The sequence below is a fragment of the Rutidosis leptorrhynchoides genome, chromosome 11, assembly GCF_046630445.1.
Source record: "Rutidosis leptorrhynchoides isolate AG116_Rl617_1_P2 chromosome 11, CSIRO_AGI_Rlap_v1, whole genome shotgun sequence".
NCBI lineage: Eukaryota > Viridiplantae > Streptophyta > Magnoliopsida > Asterales > Asteraceae > Rutidosis > Rutidosis leptorrhynchoides.
This window is the reverse complement of record NC_092343.1, coordinates 99903122-99928311: the sequence shown is the minus strand read 5'-3', so window position 1 is coordinate 99928311 and position 25190 is coordinate 99903122. Positions and strand designations below refer to the sequence as shown.

The 25190-nt window shown below is 31.6% G+C and overlaps 1 protein-coding gene across 1 annotated transcript; it reads right to left on the bottom strand.

Moving 5' to 3' along the window:
* Positions 1 to 201: 201 nt before the first annotated feature.
* On the bottom strand, positions 202 to 24656 carry LOC139874818 (cardosin-F-like). Its single transcript, XM_071862211.1, has 11 exons — positions 24324 to 24656; positions 24187 to 24247; positions 23105 to 23199; positions 22886 to 22998; positions 2819 to 2987; positions 2691 to 2730; positions 1545 to 1609; positions 1375 to 1446; positions 1170 to 1289; positions 990 to 1081; positions 202 to 313 (listed from the first exon to the last, which is right to left on the bottom strand). Exons 1-11 carry the CDS (start codon positions 24654 to 24656, stop codon positions 202 to 204), a joined length of 1272 nt encoding a protein of 423 aa, XP_071718312.1.
* Positions 24657 to 25190: the final 534 nt, after the last annotated feature.

The window sequence follows — 25190 nt, the reverse complement described above, 5'->3', positions numbered from 1 at the left end:
ACAATAACGACAACAACTGAATAACGGTGAAACATGATAATTGAGTTCTTTAATTATCATGCATAATAATGGTGAAACATAAGTGAGTTCTTTTTATTGACCAAAATGATGATTCATACAAGATTATACCCACAAACAAATACGCATTTACATGACCTTTTTGAGCTTAATAACGAAAACAAGATATCGAACCAGCGAATTCTAGTTAACTAATACGTCTGGTTTATGTTGCGCTGCCTTAGCGAATCCAACTTGCAGATTTCCATAATCGAACACAGTGTGGTAACTCCCCATAAAAACGTCTCCCAAGATCCTAAAACATGACCACACATGTTACTTCACACAATACCATTAAGGCATAAACATTGACAAAGCCAGAAAGAGAGTATGATCATTCTAGTCATTCATTTCCAATTCATTATGTATTTTACTATTTATTTTTATTATCAATATTAAAATTAGGAAAGTGTGTGCTTTTAGTTACACAAAATGTTACAAAGAATCAAAGATAGTATAAAATTGTACATAATATTATTTTTAATCATTAAATACAAAAAGTAAACTAAAACTTATTAAATTTCACTCTTTATTTTCTTATGTCTTTGCCAAGCGCACATGTAAAGGTAAAAACACGGCGGTTAAAGTTGTATGTGACCTTATTGAGCGACGAGTCGGTTTTGGAGTCTTGTAGTGAAAGTCTCCTTGACGTACCCCAACTTGATTCGGATTGAGTTCCGAGTTTGTGGCAATACTCAATAAGGTTGGGAGACCCAAAGGACTTGGTTTTGAGGGGAATGATTGTCAGGTGCAAACCCATGTCCCATATGGGAATATGAATAATAAATGACTGTATGCATATCATATGGTCATGATCTACTCACTCTATAACCAACTGATTTTAGAGTGATCCTAAGTGGGCTTATATGTTCGACTTGTTGTTGGGCTAATTAAGTGGTCCTAAAATACTACGAACATATGAACATACGTACCATAGAGGGCCTTGCGGAGAAGGGAAGTCCAAAGGCATGAAGCCACTAATACAGTTACTACCACTATCATCTTCGCCATATTTAACAACATACTACAAATACCATCCAACAAAAAGTAAACAATCATTGAAAAAAAGTTTCAATTTCCAACAAACTTACATTAGCACAACTTGTACATACCTCTTTTGGCGAAAGTACGAAATCTTTGCCACCAATTTTAAACGAAATAGTAGGCATAGACGAAAAATTAGCACAAGGTTCACCAAAGTCGCCCATTGCGCCAACAGAATGATCAGAGTCCTATCAGTTTTGTAAACTTATTAGTTTTCAGTTCATCGTTCGAGTTACAAATTTTATTAAAAAGTTAGTCAAGTTTATACTATACCCCTTTAGACTTTAGTTGCTGACTCGCAAAGCTCTTAGCTCCGATAGCTTTATTGATCTCAGTAATCACAGCCTGAATGTAAACATTTTGTAACTAAACGCGTTCATCTTGATTAATGATCATTACGCTAATACGAAATCAAGATAAATGTAAGTTCGATTTAAGCATACCGATGGGCCTGTTATCAAAGAAGTTCCCGAGTCTGCAATAGCAGAACATCCATTTTGACAATATCCTGTAAAGACACATCTTTCAATTGTGTATCAAATAAAATAAATTTGATAAAAATTGTATGGCTTTTTGATTTGATTATCCTCATATAAGCAACATTAGAAAACTTCATGTTTCCCATTGTATGTAGCATACTTGCAATGAAATGTAATTATCTCACATTAAGCAATGAAAGTATGTAAAGGTAAAGTAGATAGTGTTTTGTAGGGGTGTTTAATATTCGGTTTCAAAAGGTGTCATCTGAAAACCGAACAGAATGAAAACACACACAAAAAAAAAAAAAAAAAATAAAATAAAATAAAATAATAATAATAATAATATTCAAACCGAATTTGAATTCGATTTACGATTTGCTTCAGTTCGGTTCAGTTAACAAATTGATTCGATTCTCGGTATTACTCTTTTGACTTGGGTTAAACTAAATTCAACTAATAATATATCAAATTTTTAATATATAGACCACAAACCAATTTCAAGCTAAAAGTCGAACTCGAAATCAAGATATGGTCCAGCGGTTGGTGGCCTGCCTTCTTTAGGGGAGGTCAGGAGTTCGACCCCCGCTGGCTACATATTAAAAATACAATTTCATCCCTGCCATGAAGTATCCACCCATGGCACATTTCCCATATCGTTTGAGGAGGTAAAGGGGAGGGGGTTTTACTTGGTCGTGCCCTTGGATCGGTTTCAAGGTTTCCTCTCGGGCAGCGATGGGGTCGGGGTTATTATCGCTGCATCGGCATAGTCGAAACGGGAGATGATAGCAACGGGTGGTTTAGTCCCCTCGGATCCCAATCGCTGTTCAAAAAAAACTTTTATGATTATTTTGATTAAAATATAATTATTCTGGTTTTTCGATTTTAATGAAAACCGAACCAAATTCAAATTCAATTTGTATTTGGGTTTTCGGCTTCAGTTTGAATTATTCGGATTTTAATTCGGTATTTAGTTTTACTTCCAAAAATTTTCAAAAACCCAACCAACCGAACTGAATAAAATGAGAAAACTCAAAGCCCGCCCGATGAACACTACTGGTATCTTGATGCAATTAGACCGAAATTATTATATAGGTGTGAATAGTAACTTACCACTTGATTGGCCATCGATAAGTACATCTTCCAAAACGAACTACGAAAGAGTAAAACATCAAGAGGTCACACATGAATTAACTATCAGTACTCGATAAAAATAAGTGCTTCAGAGCAGATTAACAAACCTGCCAATAACCTTTTTGAGTGATCGGAACAAAAGTATGATCACCATTGTAATGGTTAGGGTCAACACCACCAAAAACGATTTCACCACCTACTTCTTGGTTAGCACCAGGGTTCAACCAAATTGAGAACAACGGATCCTTAACTAGACCTTGTTGAACCATATTGTCCCTGTATTAAAGTACTTGATTATTACGAGATAATTACATATGAAGCTTAGCACAATGCATTATCAAAATGTTTATCTGAGTACCTAGTCTCCTGATTATATCACTGAAGCTATAATAACCAGTCTCAAAAAATGTGTGCAAAAACAATTCGGGCCTTGCCTTAAAAAAACAAAGGAAAAGTTACTGGTTTACCCCAAGGATAATGCTAAAAACGAACATATATTTCATAGCATTATCCCTCAAGAAAGACAAGCTTTTAGTTGCAATTGTTCTATTTACAAGTGATATTCGTTTAAATAATAAAAGGTGAAGACAAAAGACAGATTCGACGAATTGAAGGCGCAAACGACCAAAAAGCTCAAAAGTACAAAGTACAATCAAAGTGGTTCAAATTATTGATAAGAAACGTCTAAAAATTACAAGAGTACGAGCCGCAAAACGCAAAGTACAAGATATTAAATAGTACGAAAAGACGTTCGAAAATCCGGAACCGGGACCAGAGTCAACTCTCAACGCGCGACGCAACGGACTAAAAATTACAAGTCAACTATGCACATGAATATAATATAATATATAATTAATTCTTAAAAATTATATATATATATTATATTATATATTAAAACCGTCGGCAAACAAGAAAACAAAGTATGTGAGCTGGATTCCTGCTCCATGCGATCGCATGGCCTGGAGGCCTAATTCCCATGCGATCGCATGACCTACTTTTTCTGGCCACATTCCTATAAAAGGCGCAGTTTCAGTCGAATGTAAGACATCTTTTTCTCTTCTCTATCTCTCAACGTTATATATATATATATATATATATATATATATATATATATATATATATATATATATATATATATATATATATATATATATATATATATTAATTTTAATTTTAATTTTAATTTTAATAATAATAAGGGTATGTTAGCGAATGTTGTAAGTGTGTAAGTCGAAACTCTGTCCGTGTATCGCTACGCTATTATTAATCATTGTAAGTTATGTTCAACCTTTTTAAATTAATGTCTCGTAGCTAAGTTATTATTATGCTTATTTAATGCCGAAGTAATCATGATGTTGGGCTAAATATTAAAATTGGGTAATTGGGCTTTGTACCATAATTGGGGTTTGGACAAAAGAACGACACTTGTGGAAATTAGACTATGGGCTATTAATGGGCTTTATATTTGTTTAATTAAATGATAGTTTGTTAATTTAATATAAAGATTTGCAATTGGACGTACCTATAAATAACCATATACACTCGATCGGACACGATGGGCGGGATATTTATAAGTACTAATAATCGTTCATTTAACCGGACACGGGAATGGATTAATAGTCAATGGACTTATTAAAACAGGGGTGAATTATATACAAGAAAAATTGGTGTAATTATAGTTTAAGTCCCCAATTAGTTGGAATATTTGACTTCGGATATAAGGATAATTTGACGAGGACACTCGCACTTTATATTTATGACTGATGGACTGTTATGGATAAAAACCAGACGGACATATTGAATAATCCAGGATAAAGGACAATTAACCCATGGTAAGCCCAGTTCAATGCGTACCTAAGAAGGGTGGCATGACTGTCATCACAAATGAAAAAATGAGCTTATTCCTACTAGGACTGTAACAGGATGGCGTGTTTGTATTGATTATAGAAAATTAAATGACGCCACCAAAAAAGATCACTTTCCCTTACCTTTCGTTGATCAAATGTTGGAAAGATTAGCCGGAAATAGTTACTATTGTTTTCTTGATGGTTTCTCCGGATATTTTCAAATTCCAATAGCACCCGAGGACCAAGAGAAAACCACATTCACGTGCCCTTATGGTACTTTTGCTTACAAACGCATGCCATTTGGACTTTGCAACGCCCCTGCAACCTTTCAAAGGTGCATGATGGCGATTTTTCACGACATGATAGAAGAATGCATGGAAGTTTTCATGGATGACTTTTCAGTCTTCGGTGATACATTTGAATCATGTCTAGTCAATCTTGAACGAATGCTTATTAGATGCGAACAATCAAATCTAGTACTGAATTGGGAGAAATGCCATTTCATGGTTAAAGAAGGCATCGTTCTTGGTCATAAAATTTCAAAGGAAGGAATTGAAGTGGATAGAGCTAAAGTAGATGTAATTGCTAAACTTCCACATCCCACCAATGTTAGAGGAGTTAGGAGTTTTCTAGGGCATGCCGGTTTTTACCGACGTTTCATAAAAGATTTTTCTAAAATTGCCACTCCTATGAATAAACTCCTAGAAAAGGATGCTCCATTCATCTTTTCAGATGAATGCATCAAATCCTTTAAAATTCTTAAAGAAAAACTCACTAATGCGCCGATCATGATAACTCCAAATTGGAATCTACCATTTGAACTCATGTGAGATGCAAGTGATTTTGCAATGGGAGCCATTTTAGGACAAAAGATTGAAAAACGATTTCAACCTATATATTATGCTAGTAAGACATTACAAGGAGCACAAACAAATTACACAACTACTGAAAAAGAACTCTTTGCTTTTGACAAATTTCGTTCATATCTCGTTCTAGCTAAAACGGTGGTCTATACCGACCATTCTGCTCTTAGATACCTATTTTCGAAACAAGATGCTAAACCACGATTAATCCGTTGGATCTTACTCTTACAAGAGTTCGATATTGAAATCCGAGATAAAAAGGGAGCAGAAAATCTCGCCGCTGATCATCTTTCTCGTCTTGAAAATCCTGAATTAGAAGTTCTGAATGAATCGGCCGTACAAGATAACTTTCCTGATGAATATCTATTGAAGATAGATTATAATGAAATTTCATGGATTGCAGACTATGAAAACTACTTAGTATGTGGATTCCTTGAAAAAGGGTTGTCGTACCAAAAATGAAAGAAATTCTTTAGTGATATAAAACACTATTTCTGGGAAGATCCACATTTGTTTAAAAGTTGTCCCGATGGAATAATACGCCGAGGTGTATTCAGGGATGAAGCTATTAAAATCTTAAACCATTGTCACACAGGACCAACAGGAGGGCATTATGGGCCTCAACTCACAGCAAGAAAAGTTTACGATGCTGGATTCTATTGGCCTACAATTTTCAAAGACGCACACCTTCTTTGCAAATCCTGTGATGCTTGTCAAAGGGCCGGAAAAATAAGTCAACGTGATGAAATGTCACAAAATGTCATTCAAGTATGTGAAGTATTTGACATTTGGGGTATTGACTTTATGGGTCCATTTTCAAAATCTCATAATAATCTCTACATTCTCGTTGCCATTGATTATGTATCTAAATGGGCGGAAGCACAAGCTCTCCCAACTAACGATGCACGAGTTGTAGTCAACTTCTCAAAAGGTCTTTTTGCTAGGTTTGGAACACCGAAAGCTTTAATAAGTGATCGGGGTACTCATTTTTGTAATAATCAACTTGAGAAAGTTCTCAAAAGATATGGAGTAACTCATAAAATCTCAACCGCGTATCATCCACAAATAAGTGGACAAGTTGAAAATACCAACCGAGCTTTAAAACGTATTCTAGAGAAAACCGTGGGATCAAATCCGAAGGAATGGTCCATGAAATTGGAGGATGCACTCTGGGCTTTTAGAACAGCCTATAAAACTCCAATTGGAACCACACCTTTTAAACTCGTTTACGGAAAAGCATGTCACCTTCCAGTAGAAATTGAACACAAAGCATTTTGGGCTTTGAAGACATGTAATCTTGATTTACATGAAGCTGGACTTCTACGGTTAAGTCAATTAAACGAATTAGAAGAATTAAGACATGAAGCATACGAAAATTCGTTAATCTATAAAGAAAGAACGAAGAAATGGCATGATAAAAGAATCAGAAGTTCAAAAGAATTTAAAGAAGGAGACAAAGTTCTTCTTTTCAATTCACGATTCAAGCTATTTCCTGTAAAATTGAAATCAAGATGGTCTGGACCATTCATAGTCAAGAGTTTTTCCATATGGAACAGTAGAATTAATAAATTCAAATGGAGTTGAATTTAAAGTTAATGGTCACAGAGTTAAACATTACATAGATAGTCCGATGGAAGTTGAAGATGAAGTTAATCACAATTTCGACACCACAGCTAACTAAGTGTGGGAAGGTTCGAATATTTTTAGGGTAATATATATTTATGTTAGAGTTAGATATTCTGTTTTCGTGTAGTCTCCGAGAATGGAATCCAAATGGTCTTTCCCTAGCAGACCCTAAAGAATTAGTCTTCTCCCTCCATTCTGAATTTTTATTTTTTTTAGGTTTTACGAGATGAAGAATTCCTTTGATCTGAACCATGGTCTAATGCTACACGCTATGATTACTAAACGTAATAATGACACCCTTCCGAGTGAACTGGTATCATTCATAAGAGGCAAAATGGACGGAGTAAGAAAAGAACTCAGAAAAGATCATCATAAGATACATTTTGGAAAGGAAAATCAAAATTCGCAACAAAAAGAAGAGCACGACACCTTGAAAGATGTTATAAATGCGGAAAATGGTCACATGAATGTAAATGTTCAAATAATCAAACATATTCAAATACCCAATTTGTTACTCTATGCAGAGAAGGACCGTTCATATGTTTAGAAGAAAAGATATTGAAGAATCGAGGTTACGCTTATGTAGCTATGGAAAATCAAATCACACGACTCTCCTATGAGTCGGCTAAAGCATGTCTCTGAGAATTCTTTCTCACAGGTAAGTATGTACAGTTTTTATTTTTTATTTATTACTTTTACCCTTTTGATAATAAACGCTGAATCATTCGCTAAAAAGTATTAAATTGGTATTCAATAAAATTAGGTATGCGTAACCGAAATTATTGATATCATACAAAAATTTATTACATCACTGCGAAATTTACCGTTTATTCTTAAGGTATAAATATCTTTAATCAATCAATCCAAAATATTTCAGAAATTCGTCAGGAGTAAAACTAGGTAATGGAACCGAAATTACTTTACCGAAAAGAGGGGCGTATATTTTTGATAATATTTGATTGATTAAAGTGGGATAAAAGACCAAAAAGATTTTTAATTTTAATTTTTACCTTGTTTTTAAAATTAATATATAAATATTAAATTATTAATGTAAATTTTTAAAATCAATATATTTAAGTTTTTAAATATTTTAAAAATTAATATTTTTAATATAAGTTTGTAAAATTAATGTATAAAAATATTAATTATATTTATATGAATTTTTAATTTTATGCATTTTAAATTTAAGTTTTGTGTGAATTTAAAAACAAAAATTTACTTTATTTCATTAAGTTAAAAATTTGATATTTAAAATTCGTCGTGAGTTGAAGACTAGGTCGTTGAACCGAAATTGCTTTACCCGAGGGCGGGACGAGAAATTTTATTATCATTATTTTTAATCTTATTTGATTTAAGGTATGCCAAAAACATTTAAAAAAAATCAAAAACCTTTGCTTTTAAAACAATCGCTTTAAAAACGACAAAATTTAAATTTTGTCGAGAGACGGACTAGGTAAACATACCGAAACTACCTAAAGTAAAAGGAAACAAAATTTTAAAAAATTATTCATTTAAATTGTTTTAATAAATAAAGATTTTATAAAAGAATAATAATAATAATAATAATAATAATAATAATAATAATAATAATAATAATAATAATAATAATAATATGTATGTTTGTAGTTTATCTTATGTACACAACAGGGTAAAACAACACATTTTCAAAGACTGGCATTAAGTTCAGCAAAAGCTACTAATTTTGATGACAAAACGAAAAACAAATGTGATGTAACAACAAGACGGAATGAACAAATGATGTGCACCATTTATCATTCAACAAACAAACGCCAATATGTTTGGAAACTTTGATAAAATTTAATCAGTTTTCTACGCTAATCACCCTCAATAATTTAAATTGTTACTGATTTCTTGCAAATGAGGGCATTGCAAGATCTTAAGTGTGGGAAGGGGTTAAATTCTTTCGGATTTTTAAAATTTTTAACTTAAACACTTGGTTACCATTAAAAAAATACTAGTAACACAGTAGTTGTATTAGAATCTAGTGCTCTCTGATAATAAAGAACATCCCTAGTCTTATATACTGACTACCAATTCTAGTAAAAATTTTCAAAATTTTCAATTAAATGAACTCAAAATCATGTTTATACAAATTTATGAACGATAAAACTAGGTGTTAATACCGAAATTATTGTTACCTCGGAAAGGACATAAATTGAGAAACAACCCAAAATGTTAGAATTCATTTAAAATGGAATAGAGGACAATAAAAAGGCAAAGAAAGGAAAATCAAAGCCAAGTGTGGGAAAAATTTACCAAGTTATTTAGAACATATGTCACATATTTTTGTACAAATAATTGAAGATACTTTTGTTTTGGACAATTTTAATCAGTTTTACCCAGTTTATTGTAATATAAATGAAATTTAAAAGGAAGTAAAGTCTTCCGAAATAAAAAGAAACGCGCTTCTTGATTTAGGTCAGGAAGTTGTCGTCCAGACCAGTTGTAGAGTCTACGAAAAACCTTGAAAAGTTTTCTCTAAAATCAGCTGGAAATCCACGGACCTCAACATCAAACAGGGTCGCCAAGTGGTCAGACTTATCCTAACCATGAGAGGATCTGTCTCGTACAATGGGGGGCACCGTGAAAATTAGCTTATAAGACTAATGAATCAGATCCCCAGAAAGGATAATCTCCTTAAAGATCAAAAATCAGCTTTTAAGACTAATATTACTCAATCCTTGAGATTGACCTTAAAGATTGAGATTTACAAACTCATGGAATTCGATGATATCTAAACTCGAGCTTGAACGAGAAAATATTTTGATCAAAATTACAAACCGATTTGTTTTCTGAAAACCCATTTTCAATGCGTTCATTACCATTGAACGTAAAATCCTAGGAATTCACCTGGAATTCATTAGGTCACCTGAACCAAATCGGGTGTCAACCGTAAGAACGGTGGTTGCATAGCATGGTCAAAGACAGGACCTTGTGCCAGACCGAAAAACTATAGGGTGATCGTTACTATTGCTCCTACCAAGGATAGTAATTGCATCCGACACGTTATAGACCATAATTAAAAGCATGTCACAGGACATTACCTTAACAAGTGCTTGTTCAATGCTTTCCTTTACAACCGGACGGTAGTTTACCGAAAGGTAATATACGGAGCAAGTATACTGGATGTGTTGCTTTCCCAATACAAGGTTAGCAAGTGGGAGACACAAAACCGCAAGTTTTGAGCTAAAATTTTCAAATCTGAAACCCACAAAACCCACAAAACCCACAAAAACAATTTGCAAACACCGGTGAAGGTTATTCCGGAAAACTTATCTAGGGTAAAAGCTAGATTGAATTTTCAAAAAGATCAAATGTTTTCATAAAGATCCAATTTCCTAAAGGATCTAAATTTTCATAGTCATGTGGGACTGTAAACCACATCGTTACTATCATTGTTTATACCGCCAAATCAAAATCACTGATGTACAAAGTGTGAAGAATAAAGAAGTGAATTCTAGTATTTTTATTTCAAGACTATATTGCTTGAGGACAAGCAACGCTCAAGTGTGGGAATATTTGATAATGCCAAAAAGGAACATATATTTCATAGCATTATCCCTTAAGAAAGACAAGCTTTTAGTTGCAATTGTTCTATTTACAAGTGATATTCGTTTAAATAATAAAAGGTGAAGACAAAAGACAGATTCGACGAATTGAAGACGCAAACGACCAAAAAGCTCAAAAGTACAAAGTACAATCAAAGTGGTTCAAATTATTGATAAGAAACGTCTAAAAATTACAAGAGTACGAGCCGTAAAATGCAAAGTACAAGATATTAAATAGTACGAAAGGACGTTCGAAAATCCGGAACCTGGACCAGAGTCAACTCTCAACGCGCGACGCAACGGACTAAAAATTACAAGTCAACTATGCACATGAATATAATATAATATATAATTAATTCTTAAAAATTATATATATATTATATTATATATTAAAACCGTCGGCAAACAAGAAAACAAAGTATGTGAGCTGGATTCCTGCTCCATGCGATCGCATGGCCTGGAGGCCTAATTCCCATGCGATCGCATGGCCTACTTTTTCTAGCCACATTCCTATAAAAGGCGCAGTTTCAGTCGAATGAAAGACATCCTTTTCTCTTCTCTATCTCTCAACGTAATATATATATATATATATATATATATATATATATATATATATATATATATATATATATATATTATAATTATAATTTTAATTTTAATTTTAATTTTACTTTTAATAATAATAAGGGTATGTTAGCGAATGTTGTAAGTGTGTAAGTCGAAATTCTGTCTGTGTAACGCTACGCTATTATTAATCATTGTAAGTTATGTTCAACCTTTTTAAATTAATGTCTCGTAGCTAAGTTATTATTATGCTTATTTAATGCCGAAGTAATCATGATGTTGGACTAAATATTAAAATTGGGTAATTGGGCTTTGTACCATAATTGGGGTTTGGACAAAAGAACGACACTTGTGAAAATTAGACTATGGGATATTAATGGGCTTTATATTTGTTTAATTAAATGATAGTTTGTTAATTTAATATAAAGATTTACAATTGCACGTACCTATAAATAACCATATACACTCGATCGGACACGATGACCGGGATATTTATAAGTACTAATAATCGTTCATTTAACCAGACACGGGAATGGATTAATAGTCAATGGACTTATTAAAACAGGGGTGAATTATATACAAGGAAAATTGGTGTAATTATAGTTTAAGTCCCCAATTAGTTGGAATATTTGACTTCGGATATAAGGATAATTTGGCGAGGACACTCGCACTTTATATTTATGACTGATGGACTGTTATGGACAAAAACCAGACGGACATATTGAATAATCCAGGTATAACAACCCTCACTTTTTGACTTCCGATTTTACTAAAATACCTAGAGTTGTTATATACGAATAAATTTAACGTTGACCGAATAAACGTACGCTTAAAATAAATAATATAATTATAAATATTATAAATAAGATTATGATATATAATATAATATAATTACATCAATGAATATATATATAATATTTATATTACTTTTGTTATTTAGTTAATAGAATATATAATTAACTAAATAATAAATAATATTATAACATTTATAAAACTAATAAAAACTATAAATTTATAATCATAAATTTTAATTTTTATAAAAACTAAATATAATAATAATTTTTATATAAAATTCGTATTTAATAATTAAACAAATATAGAAATAAAATGTTTAGAGATATTTTAAACAATTTTTTTTTTAGAATTTTATACAAAATAAAAATAAAAACTATATCTACTTTTAATAAATAAATACAAAAATACAAACTACTTTTTCTTTTAAGATTTACTTTTAATAAAAATACAAACTACTTTTCTTTTAAGATTTACTTTTAATAAAAATACAAACTACTTTTTCTTATTTTAACTTTTAAGATTTACTTTTAATAAAAATACAAACTACTTTTTCTTATTTTAACTTTTAAGATTTACTTTTAATAAAAATACAAACTACTTTTTCTTATTTTAACTTTTAAGATTTTACTTTTAATAAAAATACAAACTACTTTTTCTTATTTTAACTTTTAAGATTTTACTTTTAATAAAAATACAAACTACTTTTTCTTATTTTAACTTTTAAGATTTACTTTTAATAAAAATACAAAATACTTTTTCTTATTTTAACTTTTAAGATTTTACTTTTAATAAAAATACAAACTACTTTTTCTTATTTTAACTTTTAAGATTTTACTTTTAATAAAAATACAAACTACTTTTTCTTATTTTAACTTTTAAGATTTACTTATTTTATTTTAATTTTTTTTTACCTAACATTTTCAACTATAAATACCACATACATTTCTCATTTCAAACTTACACCTTAATCTCTCATTTCTCTCTTAAGAACTACTTCTAGTTGATATCTCAGTCACTTACTTGCTTTACTTTCCTTTCTTGCGTGGAATACTTCAGCTGCTATTTAAGGTGAGTTTCATTACTTCCTTTTTATATATATTTTTGGGCTGAGAATACATGCGTTGTTTTATAAATGTTTTACGAAATAGGCACAAGTACTAAAACTAATTCTATGTGGGTTTAAACCAGAAATATACCCTTAGCTTGGTAACATTAAACTACCTGTCTATGTACGGTAGGCGCGAATCCTAAAGATAGATCTATTGGGCCTGACAACCCTATCCTGACTATGGGATGCTTTAGTACTTCGAGGTTTATATAACACACCTGATTCGGTGTACTTTCAGAGGGTAAAACATGAACGTTAAGGCTTGTTACCGGGTGCCTACAACTTATAGAATGCTTTTATACACTTGCTAGTGTACGGATATTAATGAAACTGAAATCTTGTGGCCTATTATTATAACGGAAATGATTGATTTTGATAAACTAATGAACTCACCAACCTTTTTGGTTGACACTTTAAGCATGTTTTGTCTCAGGTGACGAATAAGATGATTGCCATGATTGCTACCTGATGAATTGAATGCTGCTACATGGAGTCTTCATTTCATTACATTTACTTTGCATTAAGACTATTATTATTATTTCAGTTTAAATTTGATGTAAAACTTTTAATGCTTCCGCTGTTTTATTAATAAATGTTTTATTCAAAACGTCTCATATAGAGTCGTTCTCGTATATACAACTGTGATTTGATATAATTAGTCACAAATACCCTAGGCCCTATTTTGGGGGTGTGACAGATTGGTATCAGAGCAGGTTGTTGTAGAGAACCAGGATTGCATTTTATGTGTGCCTTATACAATTAGGTACCTTAGCAATGTAGGACTACAACTTTCCTTGACCATAGTGCCTTTAATTGTTGCCTTTAATTGATAAATGTTACACTATACCTTAGAAACTATACTTAAATCTTAAGATTATAACATACACGATAATGTGAAATTACTCGAACGTCAACGCTACTTAAGGCCTAGGGTGATCCTTGGTACCACTATGGGACGCTTGTGGATTTCGAATGCCAAACTTAGATTTTGGTCGAGAATTCCTGGGCCAACCGGTAACAATTGATCATTCAAGTGACTCGGCGGTGGCATAGATGTTTGGGTATGGTGCACAATATCAAACCTGACTATAGTGATCATACAACACTTAGTCACTTACGCACTTAATAAGTGGTGAACTTATTAAGAACAACTCACTTAGTCATCTATCCTGGTTTTGTGTATTACATATGTATTACATGAAATATTATCCAAGATTTTTGAAACTCCTATAATTCATACTCAAACGTATATAACTCCCTGTTATATCACGTACCTATATGCCTTATGCCTTTATGCATCGGTTTGCGAACCAGGAAATGTCATTGGGTTATCACAGTATACGAATTGAAAGTCTTTAATCGAAAGATTATTATATTACATACTTATCATTTTATAATCTCGACACGTCATACTGCCATTATTGGAGTATAGACAAATCATATCTTAGCATATCTATTCCCAATAGACCTTGTCTAACACTTTTCCTAAATTTCCTCCGTAAATTACGGAAATCTTTCTGCTATATATACGTATTCAAGGAGATGAATATATCATTCAATATTCAACACCCATTTCATATCAAACCCTATTCCAAACACATAATATGGATTTCTCACCTGATTCCTCAAGTTCTTCTAGCTCCAAAGATAGCGTGACAGGAGCACACCCACCGATCAATTATATATATATATATATATATATATATATATATATATATATATATATATATATATATATATATATATATATATATATATATATATATATATATATATGGGTACGCGAAATACTCACTCTATGGAGAAATGAAGAAGGTACTCCTTATCACGAGCCAAACTTACCACCAAACGTCGGAGTACTCGATCCACTTACCGGCGAACCTGTTCGCAATACCGTTTTCACTCTTTTCGCAAGGATTTTCCGCCTCGAAGGTCGACTCGATGTAACCAACGACAATATTCGTCCTCTACTCCCGAATTCTAACCAGAAAGGGTTATTAGAAAAAGTTAGAAGACTTTGAACTAAATATCAAGAATTGACAAACCTTACAGAGGAATGGGTAGAACAAATCCATAGACTCGAGCGTAAAGTAGAAACCCTGGAGGAAATAGTGCTCGATTTGGTAGCTAGGCTCACATTTACTAACCAAGTACCACAAGCAGCACCAACAGCAGCACCAGCACCACCAGTACTATCAGCATCACCACCAACAGCATCAGCTTCACCAACAACAACATCAGCATCCCACGTCTCAACATCATAATCGGTACCTCAAACATCGACATCATACGCCCATAGATACTAAGGAATATTAGTAATAATGAGTTAAGATGTATTGACTCATTCTTCCTGAAGAATTATATATGTATACTTTATATATATATGGTTTGGAACAATAATAAATCTTTTCGTACTAAACTATTACGTGTGAATCTTAACTAGTATGTACTACTTGGTTAATTCATATCACTAATACGCTATGATGTACATCCTTAGTTAATGACTTAACAATCATTAATCACTGCTTCAGTACAATAAACTCCATTTCATAATAAACTAAGTATATTATTCAAATGCATGTGTGATTTTACACTCCTATTTTCGATGTACTCGAAAATTTCTCGAAAACATCATTTGTGCCTTATGAATTTCACAAGAAATCCACGAGCATCAACATCATATACTGAGGTATATTAATAACAATGAACGATGAAGTATTGATTCATAACTTCATTAAAGAAATATTCCGCGACGATTATGTAATCTCTAAAGTTTTGGAGATTATTTATTCTCGTTTCAACCATAAATCAAATGAGTTTAATATTATATTAACTTATTAAATCCATAATTACATCTGAAGAAAATATATATGTATGTATATTTTCATAAAGATTGTATTTAAAAATTCTTTTGTACAAACTGTTGATTGTGAAAATATTTTAACGGGTAGGTAATACCCAAGAAATATCTAACATTCACATTAATATATTACATTGTACATTCTTCAAAATCCTTGAAAACATATCGGATTGATAATCAATGATTCAGATCAGTTAACCTTGAGAATGCTGATGAAGCAGCAAAAGCTGTAGATGGCCTTAATGATCAGAAGCTTGATAATAAAGAATTGTGTGTTGGAAAAGCTCAAAAGAAAATCTGGTATTGAAAGATGGATTGAGCAAAACATGAAGGAGACCAAGGACAAATCCCAAGGACTAAACCTATAACCAAAGAATCTAGATGATTCGATTTCTGAAGGAAATCACAGAAGATCTTTTTACGCATTCTAAATCCTTACAGAAGAATTTCTTCATTTTCCATCGATTTTAGAAATTCTAAAATATCATCGTATCTTTCGTTATAAATATCCTCGATATTTCTAAAGATATCTTCATAACGATTCTTGTCCGCAATTAATTATCTCTTTGCAATATCTTTATTACATCATAAAGGAAAACTGTTTAAGTTTCTATATTCCGTAAAATTTAAATTCAAATTTTGAATGATTTGAAGTAGTGTTGAGAATTGAAGCATGAGTTAGTATAATATAATGACGTCAGGCCAACGTGATTATATTACAGTAAGTCATGCTAAATTTTTAATGGAAGATGATGATTCATAGACTTTATAATCATCATTTGCCATGTTACACGACTCTTACATTCTACTTAATCTCTGAACATATCAAGAAAATATATTTTTGATAGTTCTATCCTCAGTAATTCTGGTAATTTACCAAATCAAATTGTGATATTACGCTTAGAACAGTAGGTCCATTCGAAACTTCATACCTACAAATTCTGGACCATTACTCGCTTTACTTAGAGTCGAGAGGAGAATAAAAAGGCAAAGAGCTCCGACATATAAGGGAAAATATGTAGCCCGATAACGATACCGAAATTATAAATCGTGTATATCAATACGTATTGCAACGTAAAGACATGGGAGAATTAAAAACACTATAACCCCAAGGTAATAGTAGAAGAAAACAAATTCCTCTGGTGGTAAATGAAAAAGAAGAATGACTGAAATGATAGTCAGAAAAATATCCAGGATAAGAACTGGATGGAGCATTCTCACAATCTTTGGAAGTATGAATTGAGGAAGACAGTATAGAAGTGGTGAAGATAATGAAACGGAAGAAGCTAATTTATAGCAAAATTCCAAACACAGCAATTGAAGCAATTCACCTCATTTAATCAAAGAAAATTTCAAATTCCTTAATTACCGGAGAATCAAATCTTATGGATTACGAAGATTTCCTTTAATCCCTTAAATTCCGGAAATCAATCGTGACTACGTCAAAAGTTAAGGCGAACATTTAATTTCTCATTCACTCTTTTACAATAGCTTCGTTTATACGCTTCCTATAATCAAATCGTTTTATCCATATTATTCAGTAGTGATAAAACTTTATTTTTTCAACTTATATTCATCATTACAATATTCTTGTTGTAAACAATGATGATCTCTATCAAACTTCACGACTATAATTTTCATGAACTACTCTCTGTTTTTTTCTACCCTAATTTCTTTTAACGGGTAGGTACTATAACAACCCTCACTTTTCGACTTCCGATTTTACTAAAATACCTAGAGTTGTTATATACGAATAAATTTAACGTTGACCGAATAAACGTACGCTTAAAATAAATAATATAATTATAAATATTATAAATAAGATTATGATATATAATATAACATAATTACATCAATGAATATATATATAATATTTATATTACTTTTGTTATTTAGTTAATAGAATATATAATTAACTAAATAATAAATAATATTATAACATTTATAAAACTAATAAAAACTATAAATTAATAATCATAAATTTTAATTTTTATAAAAACTAAATATAATAATAATTTTTATATAAAATTCGTATTTAATAATTAAACAAATATAGAAATAAAATGTTTAGAGATATATTAAACAATTTTTTTTTAGAATTTTATACAAAATAAAAATAAAAACTATATCTACTTTTAATAAATAAATACAAAAATACAAACTACTTTTTCTTTTAAGATTTACTTTTAATAAAAATACAAACTACTTTTCTTTTAAGATTTACTTTTAATAAAAATACAAACTACTTTTTCTTATTTTAACTTTTAAGATTTACTTTTAATAAAAATACAAACTACTTTTTCTTATTTTAACTTTTAAGATTTACTTTTAATAAAAATACAAACTACTTTTTCTTATTTTAACTTTTAAGATTTTACTTTTAATAAAAATACAAACTACTTTTTCTTATTTTAACTTTTAAGATTTTACTTTTAATAAAAATACAAACTACTTTTTCTTATTTTAACTTTTAAGATTTACTTTTAATAAAAATACAAAATACTTTTTCTTATTTTAACTTTTAAGATTTTACTTTTAATAAAAATACAAACTACTTTTTCTCATTTTAACTTTTAAGATTTTACTTTTAATAAAAATACAAACTACTTTTTCTTATTTTAACTTTTAAGATTTACTTATTTTATTTTAATTTTTTTTTACCTAACATTTTCAACTATAAATACCACATACATTTCTCATTTCAAACTTACACCTTAATCTCTCATTTCTCTCTTAAGAACTACTTCTAATTGATATCTCAGTCACTTACTTGCTTTACTTTCCTTTCTTGCGTGGAATACTTCAACTGCTATTTAATGTGAGTTTCATTACTCCCTTTTTATATATATTTTTGGGTTGAGAATACATGCGTTGTTTTATAAATGTTTTACGAAATAGGCACAAGTACTAAAACTAATTCTATGTGGGTTTAAACCAGAAATATACCCTTAGCTTGGTAACATTAAACTACCTGTCTATGTACGGTAGGCGCGAATCCTAAAGATAGATCTATTGGGCCTGACAACCCTATCCTGACTATGGGATGCTTTAGTACTTCGAGGTTTATATAACACACCTGATTCGGTGTACTTTCAGAGGGTAAAACATGAACGTTAAGGCTTGTTACCTGGTGCCTACAACTTATAGAATGCTTTTATACACTTGCTAGTGTACGGATATTAATGAAACTGAAATCTTGTGGCCTATTATTATAACGGAAATGATTGATTTTGATAAACTAATGAACTCACCAACCTTTTTGGTTGACACTTTAAGCATGTTTTGTCTCAGGTGACGAATAAGATGATTGCCATGATTGCTACCTGATGAATTGAATGCTGCTACATGGAGTCTTCATTTCATTACATTTACTTTGCATTAAGACTATTATTATTATTTCAGTTTAAATTTGATGTAAAACTTTTAATGCTTCCGCTGTTTTATTAATAAATGTTTTATTCAAAACGTCTCATATAGAGTCGTTCTCGTATATACAACTGTGATTTGATATAATTAGTCACAAATACCCTAGGCCCTATTTTGGGGGTGTGACACAAGGACAAAGGACAATTAACCCATGGTAATAAACTAAAATCAACACGTCAAACATCATGATTACGGAAGTTTAAATAAGCATAATTCCTTTATTTCATATTTAATTGCACTTTTAATTATCGCACTTTAATTTATTGTCATTTTAATTATCGTACTTTTTAATTATCGCAATTTTATTTATCGTCATTTTATTTATCGCAATTTCATTATCGTTATTTACTTTACGCTTAAAATTATGTTATATTTATTTTTAATATTTTACATTAGGTTTTAACTGCGACTTAAGTTTTAAAATCGACAAACCGGTCATTAAACGGTAAAAACCCCCCTTTTATAATAATAATACTACTTATATTTATATTTATACAAATATAGTTTTAAAAATATAGCGTTAAACTTGGCTAGCTCCATGTGGAACGAACCGGACTTACTAAAAACTACACTACTGTACGATTAGGTACACTGCCTATAAGTGTTGTAGCAAGGTTTAGGTATATCCACTCTATAAATAAATAAATAACTTGTGTAAAATTGTATCATATTTAATAGTATTTTGTAGTAAAAATATAACTATTTCGTATACACCACTACGCACATCACCTAGATTTCATGCGGGTACCCAAACTTTTATTTTGACATGCAAGGCCTCAATACTTTACACTCGTTTTGTGAGGGATCCCTTATTGGAGTGCAAAGTTGGTTTAAATAAGGAACTATCGCGAGTTATGTGATCGAAGAAAATTGGATTCTCTGACCAAGTAAGGCTCGCGACTGGGATGAGTTTCTCAGGATCGCGAGAAAGTACCTGGCGAGCAGAATTTGAACGCGATTAGGAGTCCTTAATGCATTGTGATTTTAACTCATTTAGCACTATAAATATAAGCCTATGTAACCTGTAGTTATGTGCAAGAAATTTATAGTAAAATATCTCTGGTTTGCGCCCGTGTAGTAAACCTTTCTCCTTGTTTGGAGTTAGAAAATAACAACGTTAAACTCCTGTGACATTTACGTTTACATTATCTTTTTATGCTTTATTTATTCGTTTGGCGTTTGTGAGGTAGTGATTGGTAAATATCACTTGTCTTGTTAGGTTCTACAAATCAAAACAAGTCTTCAAAGTTTGAAGATCGGGCACGATGGTGGATTGAAAGCATGGTGAATGAACGAAGGGTTTGGGCAACATGTATTCAGATCAAAGGGCTTAGTTAGGAGATGGCGAACTCACGGGTATGTCTATGTACTAATGAGATAGTCTATTAAAATTGGTATACGATTTAAAATAGGCTATTGTGGTGGTTCGCCGCGGTAACGGAGTCGGTGGTCGAATCGATAGGTTTTGTTGTGAGAGAGATTTTCTAAGTTCGGAGGTTTTGGCGTAGCTATGGTAGGAAATTTATAACGGGTCCGTTAACTGTTAGATCTACTTTATAATTATACAGTCACTTTTAGACATATAAATATAAATACGGTCAAAATTTGGTTGTGATCGGAACATTAAATTATGAGATATGATTTTTACGAAGTTGCTGGTACTCAGGAAAATTCTTTAGAATTTGATTATGTAGATGTAAGAGTAAAACCATTGCCAGTTCGTTACCGTTGGATCGACCTGGAATTTGGACTGGAGGTGCTACACATATAAATCTACGTGAGGTAAAAATTTGGCAATGATCAGAACGTTGGATTTTTAGATATCAATTTTCTATTTGTATGCAGACTTGGGAGAACTTTTCGAGTTTGATGACGGGAGTGACAAGACGATTTTGTCTCGAAAACTTCAGGCGATACATGCTATAGTTTTGTTACGGAAGCTCTGTAGGGTGGTTTAACTCTGATTTGGGCGGTATTGTAATGAATGAGACACATCGTGTAAGTCCCAGAACTTGAGCTTTCTAAGATTGTTGAGGGTGTAAGGAATTCGATGTGAGTTTGGTAACCCCCAGAAGTTAACGAGCTAGTGAGAGTTAGACGACAAGTGGAGTTGTGGAGATGTTTATGCTACGTTGTTTTACAATGTTCTCAAGATTAGTGCAATTATTCCAGATAACACAGGGGCTTCAAATACTAGTTTTACTCTTCAATGACAAAGTAATTTGCGACTGACTTGTGCTACGAACCAAAGTTCCTTCTCGAAAAGCCGCGTTTTAATTCTTACTCGTACAGTGGGAGCGTATGCTTGGGTGAGAAATGAGAATTGTGAAATTCATAGGTATAAGGAGGTTAGTGTACCAAAGCGAAAATTCAGAAAATGTGGTTGATTTCGAGGTGGTGACTCCGTTCTCACTGGTATCTTGATGAAGAATCTACGAAGGCGCCTGTTTGGGGTTTCTGGTTGATGGGAAGAAAATCATAGATATATGGGGTAATATGTACGGGTGATCGTTGACATGTTAGTGACAGGGTTGGATGTATCTAGAGGGATGAGTGAGGATTTGTAGCTACCTGATACATATGTAATTGAAGTTTCAAATACTTCAAAGGGTCTTTAAGTGTAAAAGATATCATCTAGTTTAAGAAGATGGTCGACCGAGATGGCTCAAGCTAGTAACTAAGAGATTGGATTATCGCTCAACGGTGTTTTTGTTTTGGAAAGACTTCCTTCCATTGTAGCATAGCGATGGAAGTGCGGTGTGATTCGGGTGTCCCATCCAGCGGTATCAAAAGGAGTTATTAATCAGCTAATATGGGTTGTTGTGGGTTGTATAAACATAATTAACAGTTGAGATGGATTTTCGGTTGAAGATCGGTATGTGGTTGTTTAAAGTCTCCTTTTCGAGTGGGAGATTATTGAAGTTCGAAGTCGGTTTAAACAAGGAACAAATGTGAGTTATGTGATCGAAGCAAATTGGATTCTCTGACTGAGGAAGGCTCGCGACCGGGATGAGTTTCTCGTGATCGCGAGAAAGTCCTTGTGGGCAGAATTTGAACACGATTAGGAGTCCTTGTTGCGTTGTGATTCTAACTCGTTTAGCACTATACATATAACCCTATGTAACGTGTAATTATGTGTATGAATTTATAGTAGAATATTTGCGTCGGTATAATAAACTCTTCTTTGTGTTTGGAGTTGTGATATAACCACGTTAAATCCATGTGTACTTTATGTTTACATTATCGTTTTATGCTTTTTAATCCTAACATCCTTGTGAGTGACGTTCGGAGTCCCTGTACTTTACACTTGTTAAGTTGTATCCGTAAATCACAAGGACTCCTTACAAAACGAGTGTAAAGTACGTAGACCCTGCACGTAAAAAAATGCTTAGAGATTCCACATGAAATCGGTCATAAATCACATAGATAGTCATGAAATTTTGTCAAAAAAGTAAAAAAGTAAAATGTCATAGTAATAGTGATACTATGAAAAAAGATGAAGATATATATGTGTACCATATTGGGGTAGCATTCCCAACAGAAATCTCCTTGAAACCAAGTCCAAGTATACCATCAAACTTTCCATTCATAAATGTCACACCAGGCTCATATGTAGCCTCAATAAACTCCTGATCCATAAATATCAGATTTCTTCCATTATAATAAAAAATCATAACTTAAAGGATCGTATATCATATATTCCGTATCATATACATATATCACAAAATTATTCACCTGGTCGCTAATAACCAAATCACCAATGTTAACACTGTCATTGCTAAAATATCCATATATTGATCCACTACCATACTCAATTGACGCAAATTTTCCTATACATTACAATTTAAAATAATCAAGATCACACATGTGACATAAATATAATATAATGAGTATTAAAATAAAATGCAACCAGCTGAAATGGGTTTCTTTTACATGTTGTTCCGTTGTTGACACGAAAAAAAAAAAAAAAAAAGAATACAAATTTATATATAAATATATAATTATGAGAAAAGTATATACGCATCTAATTATAGAGATCTTGTATGTAATAACAAATGTAAAATGAGGGAGTTAACCTTCAAATATTTAAATATAAACAATTTTGAAGTGCTAATAAAACTATTAAAAGAAGAAAATAAAAGTACATACCTAGCAACATTCCTTTTGAAATATGTAATGTTTTTCATTATATAATTCACACTCATGTTTGATTTATAAGAAACACGTTCTAACTTATTTTTGTTGATTTGTTAGGCTTCAAAATGAAATATATATGTATATATTTCAGAATGTTTAATATTTAAGTACAGTTAAAACTTGATTGACCATGACTCATTGACTTATACAAAGGATCATGACTCATTGACCACAATGATTGGCTTGTTGGTAAGTAAATAAATTGAAATTCTTGTGTATATCATTACCTGAAATTATTAAACATCTAGTTCAATGCATAATAAACAATTTCTTATACTTTTTTTTACAGAAAATGAAAATGGAAAAAGAGATAAGATCCCTGCTTTTCAAATTACCAAAAAGAGCAAGTATTTTTCCTCACATGTATGTATCATAATTAAATTTTTATGATTATTCTATTGTGTAACCATTTTCAACCCTTTACTCAACACTCCAAGATGTGCAATGTACCACAAGCTAGTCAAATTTGAATATAACACCAAATTGTGAGGTATCATTGCTTAGTACGTACACCTCTAGATAATTTTGTGATAAATATTTTCATACATTTGTTCATATATTAGGGTTTTCTTTAATACATATATGAAATTGTGCCAAAAGTACTATTGTAGTTGACTAACCATTTCTCTTGTATGTAGTGGACCTTCTTGAACTGTATTTTGAATGAACGTAGCAAGATATCTACATACAACAATCCAATCAAGTTTATAAACGTTACAAATCCATAAAATTACATAAACGAATAAATCAAACTCACTGATAACAAACACTTTGTCGATGGCACCCAAAGATTAGAGCTACCAGTATCAAAGACTACAGTGAATGTTTGAGGAGGGGTACCAATACCGATCTCTCCATAGTATTGAGTGTCTTTGTAGTTCTTTAACTGTACGATATTAGACCCATTTGGATCATTTTCACGAAGATCACTCAACAAATGAGTACTTATCTCCTGGTGCGACACAACATTCGACTTCATTTTCTTCAATTTGATTTTAACGAACCCATTTATCGAATCGCAAAGGATCAATAAAGATAAAAACATTAGGAAGATTGCTATGGCTTTATTATGTTCATTTAATACTCCCATTATAAGCATTAACCATTAAAAGGGTCAAGTTAAAACTTAATACAAAAGAACAAAAGGTAACATACGGTGCTACTAGTTTAAAAAGGTTCAAGTCATGCAGTTATCAATTTCTTAAAATAAAGTTCATAAAAGTGTAGGAATAAGTGGTAATAATCGTGTTAAATGTGCACACCATTTTACTAAAGGACCATTGGTCTGATAGTATCAAGATGTCTGTTGACATTAATTAAATATATATTTGTATAAAAAAAATTGTGTTGGATGTTTGTATTTAGCATTTAAAACATAATTAAAGATGCTCCTGACATTATCGAAAAAGCGTGAGAAATTAAGGTAGACAGTTGGAAGCCGGATTGTATTTTTCGAGATAAAATCAAAAATGTCAAGCAAGAGTTACGAAAATACCACACAAGGTAATTTGAAAACAGAAATTGAGGAACTCGCACATAAAGTAAAAGGCTCGGAAATTGCAGCAGAGACGGCCAATTTGAATGAGAAACAATTACAAAATTGGTTACTAGATCGTGAAGCCTT